Source organism: Suncus etruscus, chromosome 6 (assembly GCF_024139225.1).
Source record: "Suncus etruscus isolate mSunEtr1 chromosome 6, mSunEtr1.pri.cur, whole genome shotgun sequence".
Lineage (NCBI taxonomy): Eukaryota > Metazoa > Chordata > Mammalia > Eulipotyphla > Soricidae > Suncus > Suncus etruscus.
Genome location: NC_064853.1, coordinates 116576671 through 116589553, shown reverse-complemented (window position 1 = coordinate 116589553; position 12883 = coordinate 116576671). Strand labels below are relative to the sequence as shown.

Sequence of the window (12883 nt, the reverse complement as noted above, 5' to 3'; positions counted from 1 at the left end):
GAGGACCATTGTTACAATATATAGTTGGTTACTTTTGAAAATTATGTCAGAATATAATTATATATATATATATATTTTAAACTTTAATGATTGATTGATTGGTTTCTGGAAGACTGGTGGACCATATGGGATGCCGGGAATTGAACTGGGTCCCTCCTGGGTCGGTCGCATGCAAGGCAAATGCCCTACCGCTGTGCTATCTCTCCAGTCCCTGACCTATATATTTTGTATTTACAAAGTAATTTCAATTACTAATGTACAAGGGGATAGAATAATTAGTTTATGTTTATATGAATAAATATCTCTAAATTTATGTACATATTTTCTTATATTTTTTCTAGAGTTCTACAGAAATTTTGGAGTATTCATCAGATAGTGAGAAAGAAGATAATTCGGAAAATATCCTGTTCCTTGATTCTGAATCTTCTCATAGATACCACGTGGATTTGGGATCAGCTGAAAGTCAAGTTATGGAGCAACTGAAAAATCCAAGGGGGAATTCCACAGAGACTACTTTGTGTACACTCCAGAAACAGACCAAGTGTTCAAGAACTCAAGAATATTCTGCAAAGAAGAAATTTTTAAGGTTAAATTTTATACCTATATACTTTTTGTTTGCTTTATTCTTTCTTTAGAAGCCCAAATGCCTATGAAAGTTTATTTTAAATGATTTGCTTAGTTAGGAAGATATAAGTAATAGATTCTTAAATTGATAATTAGTAAATGGAAGAACTAAATTCTGGAAGTGTTTTATAGAATTGTTATAAAATTGTGCACTCACTGTTATAATCATAACTAGTTAGTTTATATGATTGACTTTTAAAATTGGAGATTTATTGTTTTGGTTTATTAAATTTTATTAAGAATTAATGTTCTAGGTGCCATCTTAAACACTTATATAAATTGACCCCAAAACTCATACATATGATATAGCAAAGCCTCAGGGAAAGAAGCCATAGAGTCCTGGAGGGACTTGCAGAACATGTGAAAGGAACCTTTCATGTGGCCCTGGACTTGGAGATGTTCCAATCCAAAGAGACATTGTAATATATTGTCTCCGGGTCTTTAATTTAGAACAAATAAAGAAAAAATAAAGCCATTGAATATGAGAAGCAGTGTCACAAAAGAAAACCTAATAGGAAAAGAATTGTCAGTACAAAGAATAAAAATGACAATGAAGAGTTTTAGATTATATTTGTTATATGTACATCAAGAGAAGGCAAGTCTCCTATGCCTGAGGAGTATTAATGGACCAGTAGAGGAGTTAGAAAACCGAGAGACCATGACTACAGGACAACCCAAGATTCAGGAGAGGAGCTGTCTTTTACCACCTCTTCACAGAGCTATATTTGGAGATGGAAATGGGAGAAAACAGTTTCCACTGTATTGAAAGATATCCATTGTCTAAAGAATTTTCAGAGAAATAGCATACATGTCAGGGAGGAACATCCATCAGAGAGAGAAAGAACAAGAGAGTAGAGACAATCAATAACTTTGTTATGCAGGAAAGGAAGTGGGGGAAGGCTAACAGGAAGATAGGCCCACTAGCATAAGAGTCTAGGAAGAGTCTTAAGTGTGAGCATATTGTTTAGTTTTATAGTTGTGGCATGTAGAATAGATTCTTATTTACTCTGTAAATAAAATTTTCTAGTCATAAAATGAGAAAGGTTTGTTGATCAATATGAAGAAGTTGTAGATGAAAGAGAATGGTGGTGTTTAACATTTTGTTTTGTTTTGTTTTGTTTTGTTTTGGGCTGCATCTGGTGACACTCAGGGGTTACTCCTGACTATGTACTCAGAAATTGCTCCTGGCTTGGGGGATCATATGGGACGTGGGGAGATCAAACCTAGGTCTGTCCTGGGTCAGCCACGTGCAAGTCAAATGCCCTATCACTGTGCTATTGCTTCGGCCCCTGTTTAACATTTTTTTAACTGAACAGAAAATGAAACCAATGAAAGGGATTTGAATGACTGTCATATTGAAGGTGATGCCATATAGTTACAGAAATTCTTCTCTACATTCTTTTGGTGCCTTCCAAGCACTATTTCAAGTCCTTGAGTCATGGCAGTGAACATAGGAAGCTATAAAGTCCTGACTGGGTTAGGGTTAAAGACTGACAAGGATCCAAGAAGTAAAGTAGAAGTAATATTGCAAATAGATTTTAGTTAACATTTTGGAAATGAAGGAGAAAAAGAATAGAGCAAGGAGAGGATATTTGAATTTTAAACAAGGAGACCTGGAAGCCATTGAGATGATACCTATTGAATGGCTGGAAATTGAAGCTGGTATTTCTTGAGAGGAGATGAGAGATTTGTTCAGGGGATCAGATGCCTTTGTTTTGTTTTCCTAAGTAGGTAAATTATGAGAGTTTCAATTTCTTTTTGGATGGGGTGAATTACTAGATTCTTATATTTTCTATACTAAAGTGACTATATGAATTATTTACATACTTTATGTCCTGTGATCAATTTTTTAAATTTTTTATTTAAACAACTTTATTACATACATGATTGTGTTTGGGTTTCAGTCATGTAAAGAACACCACCCATCACCAGTGCAACATTCTCATCACCAATGTCCCAAATCTACCTCCTCCTCACCCAACCCCCGCCTGACTCTAGACAGGCTTTCTATTTCCCTCGTACATTCTCATTATTAGGACAGTTCAAAAAGTAGCTATTTCTCTAACTAAACTCATCCCTGTTTGTGGTGAGCTTCCTGAGGTGAGCTGCAACTTCCAGCTCTTTTCTCTTTTGTGTCTGAAAGTTATTATTGCAAGAATGTCTTTCATTTTTCTTAAAACCCATAGATGAGTGAGACCATTCTGCATCTTTCTCTCTCTCTGACTTATTTCACTCAGCATAATAGATTCCATGTACATCCATGTATAGGAAAATTTCATGACTTCATCTCTCCTGACAGCTGCATAATATTCCACTGTGTATATGTACCACAGTTTCTTTAGCCATTCATCTGTAGAGGGGTATCTTGGCTGTTTCCAGAGTCTTGCTATGGTACATAGTGCTGCAATGAATATAGGTGTAAGGAAGGGATTTTTGTATTGTATTTTTGTGTTCCTAGGTTATACTCCTAGGAGTGGTATAGCTGAGTCGTATGCGAGCTCGATTTCCAGTTTTTGAAGGAAACTCCATATTGCTTTCCATAAAAGTTGGACTAGAAGACATTCCCACCAATAGTGAATAAGAATTCCTTTCTCTCCACATCCCACCAGAACTGCTTATTCTCATTCTTTGTGATGTGCGCCAATCTCTGTGTTGTGAGATGGTACCTCATAGTTGTTTTGATTTACATCTCCCTGATGATTAGTGATGTGGAGCATTTTTTCATGTGTCTTTTGGCCATTTGTATTTCTTCTTTGTCAAAGTGTCTGTCCATTTCTTCTCTCCATTTTTTGATGGGATTAGATGATTTTTTCTTGTAAATTTCTCTCAGTGCCTTGTATATTTTGGAGATTAGCCCCTTCTCTGATGGGTATTGGGTAAATAGTTTCTCCCACTCAGTGGGGGGCTATTGTATCCTGGGCGCTATTTCTTTTGCGGGGCAGAAGCTTCTCAGTTTAATATATTCCCATCTGTTAATCTCTGCTTTCACTTGCTTGGAGAGTACAGTTTCCTCTTTGAAGATGCCTTTAGTCTCAATGTCGTGGAGTGTTTTATCTACGTGTTGTTTTAGATATCTTATGGTTTCGGGTCTTTCATCCATTTGGATTTAACCTTCGTACATGATGTTAGCTGGGGGTCTAAGTTCAATTTTTTCCAAGTGGCTAGCCAGTTGTGCCAACACCACTTGTTGAAGAGGCTTTCTTTACTCCATTTAGGATTTCTTGCTCCTTTATCAAAAATTAGGTGATTGTATGTCTGGGGAACATTCTCATGAGTATTCAAGCCTATTCCACTGATCTGAGGGCCTGTCTTTATTCGAATACCATGCTGTTTTGATAACTATTGCTTTGTAGTACAGTTTAAAGTTGGGGAAAGTAATTCCTCCCATATTCTTTTTCCCAATGATTGCTTTAGCTATTCTAGGGTGTTTATTGTTCCAAATGAATTTCAAAAGTGCCTGATCCACTTCTTTGAAGAATGTCATGAGTATCTTTAGAGGGATCACATTAAATCTGTACAATGCTTTGGGGAGTATTGCCATTTTAATGATGTTAATCCTGCCAATCCATGAGCAGGGTATGTGCTTCCATTTCCACGTGTCCTCTTTTATTTCTTGGAGCATAGTTTTATAGTTTTCTTTGTATAGGTCCTTCACAGTTTTAGTCAAGTTGATTCCAAGATATTTGAGTTTGTCTGGCACTATTGTGAATGGTGTTGTTTTCTTAATGTCCATTTCTTTCTTAGTACTATTGGTGTATAGAAAGGCCATTGATTTTTGTGTGTTAATTTTGTAGCCTGCCACCTTGTTATATGAGTCTATTGTTTCTAGAAGCTTTTTCGTAGAGATTTTAGGGTTTTCTAGGTAGAGTATTATGTCATCTGCAAACAGCGAGAGCTTGACTTCTTCCTTTCCTATCTGGATTCCCTTGATATCTTTTTCTTGCCTAATCTCTATAGCAAGTACTTCCAGTGCTATGTTGAATAGGAGTGATGAGAGAGGACAGCCTTGTCTTGTGCCAGAATTTAGAGGAAAGGCTTTCAGTTTTTCTCCATTGAGGACAATTTTTGCCTCTGGCTTGTGGTAGAAGGCCTTAACTATATTGAGAAAGGTTCCTTCCATTCCCATCATTCTGAGAGTTTTGATCAAGAATGGGTGTTGGACCTTATCAAATGCTTTCTCTGCATTTATTGATATGATCATGTGATTTCTATTTTTCTTGTTAATGTTGTGTATGATGTTGATAGATTTATGGATGTTAAACCATCCTTGCATTCCTGGGATGAAACCTACTTGATCGTAGTGATGATCTTCTTAATGAGGCATTGAATCCTATTTGCCAGGATTTTGTTGAGGATCTTTGCATCTGTATTCATCAGAGATATTGGTCTCTAATTTTCTTTTTTGGTAGCATCTCTGTCTGGTTTAGGTGATGTTGGCTTCATAGAAGCTATTTGGAAGTGTTCCTGTTTTTTTGATTTCATGAAAGAGTCTTGCCAGGATTGGTAGAAGTTCCTCTTGAAAGGTTTGAAATAATTCATTAGTAAATCCATCTGGGCCTGGACTTTTGTTTTTGGGCAGACATTTGATTACTGTCTTAATTTCCTCAATAGTGATGGGTGTGTTTAGATATGCTACATCCTCTTCATTCAACCATGGAAGATTATGAGTTCAAAAATTTATCCATTTCTTCCAGGTTCTCATTTTTAGTGGCATATTGTTTCTCAAAGTAGTTTCTGATTACCCTTTGGATCTCTACCATATCAGTAGTGATCTCTCCTTTTTCATTCCTAATACGAGTTATCAAGTTTCTCTCTCTCTCTCTGTTAGTTTTGCCAGTGGTCTATCAATCTTGTTTATTTTTTCAAAGAACCAACTTTTGCTTTTGTTGATCTTTCAGATTGTTTTTCGAGTTTCCACTTCATTGATTTCTTCTCTCATCTTTGTTATTTCCTTGTCTCCCTATTTTTGGGTCATTTTGTTAAGTACTTTCTAATTCTATGAGCTGCGTCATTAAGCTATTCAGGTATGCCCCTTCTTCCTTCCTGATGTGTGCTTGCAAAGCTATAAATTTTCCTCTCAGTACCACTTTTGCTGTGTCCCATAGGTTCTGATATTTTGTGTCTCCATTGTCATTTGTTTCTAGGAAGGTTTTGATTTCCTCTTTGATTTCATCTCGGATCCACTGGTTATTCAGTTTTAGGCTGTTTAGCTTTCAGCTATTAAAGTTTTTCTTCTGTGTCCCTTTGGAGTTCACATATAATTTCAGGTCCTTGTGGTCAGCGAAGGTAGCCTGCAAAATTTCTATCCTCTATTATGGAGGTATGTTTTGTGTGCTAGCATGTAGTCTATGCTGGAGAATGTCCCATGTACATTAGAGAAGAATGTGTATCTAGGCTTCTGTGGATGGAGTGTCCTGTATATATCTACTAGGCCTCTTTCTTCCATTTCTTTTTTCATATCTTTTCTTGTTGGGTTTCAGTCTGGTTGACCTGTCAAGTATTGACAATGCCGTGTTGAGGTCTCCCACAATTATTGTGTTGTTATTGATATTATTTTTCAGATTTGTCAACAATTGTACTAAATATTTTGCTGGCCCTCATTCGGTATATATATGTTTAGGAGAGTGATTTCTTCCTGCTGTACATGTCCCTTGATTAATAGAAAATGTCTATCTTTGTCCCTTACATCTTTCCTAGGTATAAAGTTTGCATCATCTGATATTAGTATGGCCACTCCAGCTTTTTGTTTATGGTTTTGTTTTTGGGCCACACCCGGTGGTGCTCAGGGGTTACTCCTGGGTGTCTGCTCAGAAATAGCTCCTGGCAAGCCCAGGGGAACATATGGGACACCGGGATTCGAACCAACCACTTTTGGTCCTGGATCGGCTGCTTGCAAGGCAAACGCCGCTGTGCTATATCTCCGGGCCTTCACTCCAGCTTTTTTATGAGTGTTGTTTGCTTGGATGATTTTCATCCAGCCTTTTATTTTGAGTCTATGTTTGTTCTGACTATTCAGGTGCTTTTCTTGTAGGCAGCAGAAGGTTGGATTGAGTTTTTTGATCCGATTAGCCACTCTGTGTCTCTTAACTGGTGCATTTAGTCCATTGACATTGAGAGAAAGAATTGTCCTGGGAGTTAGTGCCATCTTTATATCAAAGTTTGGTGTGTCTGTTGGTCAGTGTTGTCTTAAAGTAGGCTGTTCAGTTTTTCTTTTAAGAATGGTTTTGAGTCTGTAAAGTTTCTGAGCTGTTGTTTGTCTGTGAAACCATGTATTGTTCCTTCAAACCTGAAAGTGAGTTTTGCTCGGTGCGGTATTCTAGGAGAAGTATTTATTTCATTGAGCTTTGTCACTATGTCCCACCACTGCCTTCTGACCTTGAGTGTTTCCGGTGACAGGTCTGCAGAAAATCTCAAGGATGTTCCCTTGAATGTAATTTCTCTTTTCCATCTTGCTCCTTTCAGAATTCTGTCTCTATCTGTGAGATTCGTCATTGTGACTAGGATGTGTCTTGGGGTGTTTTTTCTGGGGTCTCTTTTAGTTGGTACTCTTCGGGCATGCAGGATTTGATTGCATGTATTCATTAGCTGTTGTAGTTTCTCTTTAATGATGTTCTTACCGTTGAGTCTTCCTGGAGATTTTCTTCCTGGGTCTCTGGGACTCCAATGATTTTTAAGTTTTTTTTTTTTTGTTGTTGTTGAGCTTATCATAGACTTCTATTTTCATCTGTTCCCATTCTTTGAGTAATTTTTTCCATTGTTTGATCATTTGCTTTAGGGCTTTTTTCCAATTTCTTCTGCTGTATGGAATTGTTATTCATCTCATCTTCCAGTGTACTAATTCTTCCTCAGCTCTTGTTAACCAGTGGGAAAGCTCAACCATGTTTTTCTTCAAGTCATCTACTGAGTTTTTCAGACCTGTTATTTGACCTGAAATTTCAGTTTGGAGTTTTCTGATTTCTATCTTCATATTCTCTTGATTTTTATTAGTGTTCTCTTCTATACTTTCTTTGAGTACTTTGAACATCTTCCATATTGCAACTCTAAACTCCTTATCTGAGAGACTGACTAGTTGGTTGGTTATGTTCAAGTCATCAGAGTTGCCATCGTCATTCTCTATGTCTGGCACTGGCCTGCGTTGTTTCCCCATTGTCACACTTGTATTGTGGGTTTTTCTACGTGTTATGGTTGTATTCATTGGCTAAATGATGTGCACTGCCGGGAAACGGCCGGGAAGCGAAGCGGAGTGGAGCGGCTGTGCTCCTGTGGCTCCACCCTTTCTGGGCTTGTAAACTCACCTCCAGGGAAGGCGAGCCGTCCACAGTTGAGCCACACACAGGATGATATCAGGTCGAAAATGGAGCATAGCACAGAAGAGAGGCAGATAGGGGTGGTCGCATCTGAGTTCCAGCAGAGTTCTGCGGCTTCCCCTTTTTGGGCGTGTAAGCTCACCTCCAGGGAAGGCTTCAGGGAAGGCGAGCCATTCGCAGATGAGCCACACACAGGATGAAATCAGGCCGAACATGGAGCATAGCACAGAAGACAGGCAGATAGGGGTCTGGCATCTTAGTTCCAGCAGAGTTCAGCAGTTTCCCTTTTCTGTGCCTGTAAGCTCACCTCCAGGAAAGGCTCCAGGGAAGGTGAGCCGTCTGCAGATGAGCCACACACAGGATGAAATCAGGCTGAAAATGGAGCACAGCACGGAAGACAGGCAGATAGGGGTGCTGGCATCTGAGTTCCAGCAGAGTTCAGCGGCTTCCCCTTTCTGGGCTTGTAAAGTCAGCCATTTCTTATTCACTCACTCACTTACTCGCTGTATAGCTTCAGAATGCAGTTTTTTGGGGGCTTGCTTCCCAGGGCTCTGAGGAGAGCTTCAAGAATTCAGAAAAGACAGAGAAGCACAGGACAGGGCTCCCTTCAGGTCCTCTGTTTTCTCAGAAGAAGCACAGCAGGGCGGAGACTCGGCAGGTAGAGCAATCAGCACTCCACCTGGCAATGTCCACAGTCAACCATTTCTTACTCACTCGCTCGCTGGGTTGCTTCAGAATGCAGTTTTTTGGGGGTTCGCTTCCCAGAGCTCTGAGGAGAGCTTCAAGGATTCAGAAAAGACAGAGAAGCAAAGGACAGGGCTCCCTTCAGGTCCTCCAGTTTCCTTAGAAGAAGCACAGCAGGGCCTGTGATCAATTTTTTTAAATAATATTTATTTATTTATTTATTTTAGTTTTTGGGCCACACCCAGCGTTGCTCAGGGGTTACTCCTGGCTGTCTGCTCAGAAATAGCTCCTGGCAGGCACGGGGGGGGGGGGGGGGACCATATGTGACACCGGGATTCGAACCAACCACCTTTGGTCCTGGATTGGCTGCTTGCAAGGCAAACACTGCTGTGCTATCTCTCCGGGCCCCTTTAAATAATATTTTATTTAAACACTTTGATTACAAACATGTTTGTGGTTGGGTTTCTGTCATGTAAAGAATACCCATGCAGCATTCTCATCACCAATGTCCCAATTCTCCCTCCTACCCACTCCCCCCCTGTCTGTAGTCTACACAGGCTTTCTATTTCCCTCATACATTATCATTGTTAGGATAGTTTTTAATGTAGTTATTTCTCTAACTAAGCTCATCACTCTTTGTGGTGATCTTCATGAGGTGATGCACTCCATGACACTGAGACTAAAGGCATCTTTAAAGAGGAAACAGCACTCTCCAAACAAGTGAAAGCAGAAATAAACAGATGGGATTATATTAAGCTGAGAAGCTTCTGCACCTCAAAGGAAACAGTGCCCAGGATAGAAAAGCCAACCACTGAGTAGAAGAAACTATTCACCCAATACCCATCAGATAAGGGGCTAGTATCCAAAATATACAAGGCACTAACAGAACTTTACAAGAAAAAATCATTTAACCCCATCAAAAAATGGGGAGAAGAAATTAATAGACACTGACAAAAAAGAAATACAAATGGCTAAAAGGTACATGAAAAAAAATGCTCCACATCACTAATCATCAGGGAGATGCAAATCAAAACAACTATGAGGTACCATCTCACACCACAGAGATTGGCGCACATCACAAAGAATGAGAATAAGCAGTTCTGGTGGGATGTGGAGAGAAAGAACTCTTATTCACTATTGGTGGGAATGTCTTCTAGTCCAACCTTTATGGAAAGCGATATGGAGATTCCTCCAAAAGCTGGAAGCTGAGCTCCCATACGATCCAACTATACCACTCCTAGGGATATACCCTAGGAACACAAAAATACAATACAAAAATCCCTTCCTTTCATCTATATTCATTGTAGTGCTGTTTACAATAGCCAGACTCTGGAAACAGCCTACATGCCCCTCAATAGATGAATGGATAAAGAAACTGTGGTACATGTATGCAATGGAATATTATGCAGCCGTCATAAGAGATGAAGTCATGAAATTTTCCTATACATGGATGTATACGGAATCTATTATGCTGAGTGAAATAAGTCAGAGGGAGAGAAATAAACACAGAATGGTCTCACTTATCTATGGGTTTTGAGAAAAATAAAAGACATTTGTGTAATGATTCTCAGAGACAAAATAGAGGAGGACTGGAAGGTCCAGTTCATGACATGAAGTTTACCACAGAGAGTGATGGGTGCAGTCACAGAAATAATTATACTGAGAACCATCATAACAAAATGTGACTGAATGAGGGAAGCAGGTATAGAAAGCCTTTCTAGAGTACAGGCTGGTATGCATTGGGACATGGGTATGGGGCTGGTATGGGTTGAGAGACACTTGGGATATTCGTGATGGGAATGTTGCACCAGTGAAGGGTTTTTTTTTAATATAAAAAATTTTATGTAATAAATGCCTTAACAGTGGCACTTAAAAAATATAATCCTATATGTTCAAAGGAGTTTGTTACCAATTCTGCTGCTCCTTTGAGAGATTACAAAAGATGTTAGAAATTATGACTGGAATATACATACTATTTATATGTATAAATATAGTTTATTATAGGGGCTGGAGAGATAGCGTGGAGGTAAGGCATTTGCCTTTCATACAGAAGGTCATTGGCTTGCATCCCGGCATCCCATATTGTCTCCTGAGCCTGCCAGGAGTGATTTCTGAGCGTGGAGCCAGGAGTAATCCCTGAGCACTGCCAGGTGTGACCTAAAACCAAATATATATAGTATATTTTATAAAAAATACTTAGTTTTGTAGTGTTAGAGGAGGATTATATGTTGCTATATATAAATGAAGATGGCATACATGTTAGGTAAAGGCATATATAATGTGTAGTAGACTTATTCTTATATTTTCAGTTGTGGTAGAGCTCATGCCTAGTATATATGAGGCCCTGAGTTTGACAATTGGTACCTTGTGCTCCTATCAAACACTGCATGTTTATCCTTGGATGTTTATAGACTTTATGAGTCCCATTCATCACTTAAAGTGGCCCTGGTCTCCTTTGAAACCACTATGGTTAGTCCCTATCAAGTGTTTCTGAGATTATATATACTACTGAATACATGCACTTGAACTAGTTATTTGAAAAGAATTAGTGCCTACTGGACAAAAGAATAGTGATAAATTATGGGACATGTATTAAAAGAATGATTTTTCCAATTATTATAGAAAGATCATTGACTCAAACAAAAATAATAAGAATGTCGGCTATATTAATGATTAACATTTTTTGAAAAGTTGTTAAGTGCCAGGCACTGTATTTTTTTCTGGTTTCATCAACCATTTTTGCAACTGACTAGTTAATATAATATTAACCTTTATTGGAAAAATTTATTTAAAATATTTTTATTAAATTCCTGCAATATACAAAGTTAAAAAGTTGTTGATAGTTGAGTTTCAGTCATACAGTTTTCCAAAACCCATCTGTTCACCAATGTTCACTGCCTGCCACCATTTTCCCCAGTCTTTCTCTCATCATCCACTCTTCCACTTCAGCCTGCCTTTATGGCAGATATTTTCTTCTTTCTCACAATTGGAGAGAATTTTATTTTATTTTTTATCAATTTGTAGGAAGACATAGAAATATGAGGCAGAACAAGATAATTCATATTCTAAGATTTTGTTAAAAAGAAAAAAGAAAGCAGCAGGAGGCTCTATATAGAAGCTATAAATATAAATTTAAAAGAAGAAAAAGAAAGAAAAAGAAAAAGGGGGCTGGTGTGGCAAGGTTTTTATTTTTGTTTGTTCTTTTGTTCTTTTGTTTTTTTTTGGGGGGGGGCTTGCATAAGCATAGTAAGTTTCAGGGAAATTAGAAAGGAAATTTCATTGGCCTACAGGGTGTCTCCACCCTTCAAACATACTGTTATGAGACCAACTACAGGTTCTGGACATGTTCATTGTTGAACCCCAAGGTTTTTGTGGTGCCAAGAATTTTATTTTTTAAATATAAATTACTTAGAGATCATGTATTACATAGTTGCTCATATATTTTTTTGTCACTAATGATCCAACACTAATTCAACCACTAATTAAAATTTCTTCTACCAAAGTCCCCAGCTCTCACTGATTCACAAGCCTACCCCATTGGCAAGAAATAGTAAATTTTATATTACTTGTTTATAGGTAAATGGTAATGAAATTTTCTTCAAATATTGTAAAACAGGATTGTAGTGATAGTACAGTGGGTAGGGTATTTACCTTGCACTTGGCTGACTGTTGTTATTCCATTTCCTGTATTTCTGTGGTCCTTTAAGCCCACCAGGAGTGAATCCTCAGTGCAGAGCACAAGTAATACATGAGCACTGCTCATGAGACAATAAAAAAGTACAGCAAAAATTATTTATCTCTCAATGAAGTCATTAAGTCATTCATTCAAAAGGCACTAAGCTATTAGTAGTTGATCTTTTGATTATTTGTTTTGTTTCTGAACATTGGGTGGCTTCAAATCAGCATTGATGTCTAAATTTGTGTGTTCCTACTAGGATGAGATTATTAAAAAAAATTAAGTTGTGGGGCTGGTGAGGTGGCGCTAGAGGTAAGGTGTCTGCCTTGCAAGCGCTAGCCAAGGAAGGACTGTGGTTCGATCCCCGGCGTCCCATATGGTCCCCCCAAGCAAGGGGCAATTTCTGAGCTCTTAGCCAGGAGTAACCCCTGAGCATCATATGGGTTTGGCCCCAAAAACCAAAAAAAAAAAAAAATTTAAGTTGTTGCATGGCTACATCTGTGGCTGCCCAATCTGGAAACTTCAAATTCCAATTGATATTACAGCTTTTATGGGGTGTGGTTTCATCTGTCAGGCCTTCTGGAAGTATGAG

The 12883-nt window shown here is 38.4% G+C and overlaps 2 protein-coding genes across 2 annotated transcripts in view; both read left to right on the top strand.

Annotated features, from left to right (window-relative positions):
- Positions 1-6343, top strand: part of LOC126011868 (DNA repair-scaffolding protein-like) — a 95209-nt gene extending 88866 nt beyond the window's left edge. The window contains exons 6-7 of the mRNA XM_049775633.1: positions 342-586; positions 6322-6343. Of these exons, the coding sequence (XP_049631590.1) occupies positions 342-586; positions 6322-6343 (267 nt within the window). The remainder of the gene's footprint in view (positions 1-341; positions 587-6321) is intronic.
- UBE2V2 (ubiquitin conjugating enzyme E2 V2) overlaps positions 1-12883 on the top strand; it is a 738183-nt gene that overhangs the window by 162266 nt on the left and 563034 nt on the right. The window lies entirely within an intron of this gene.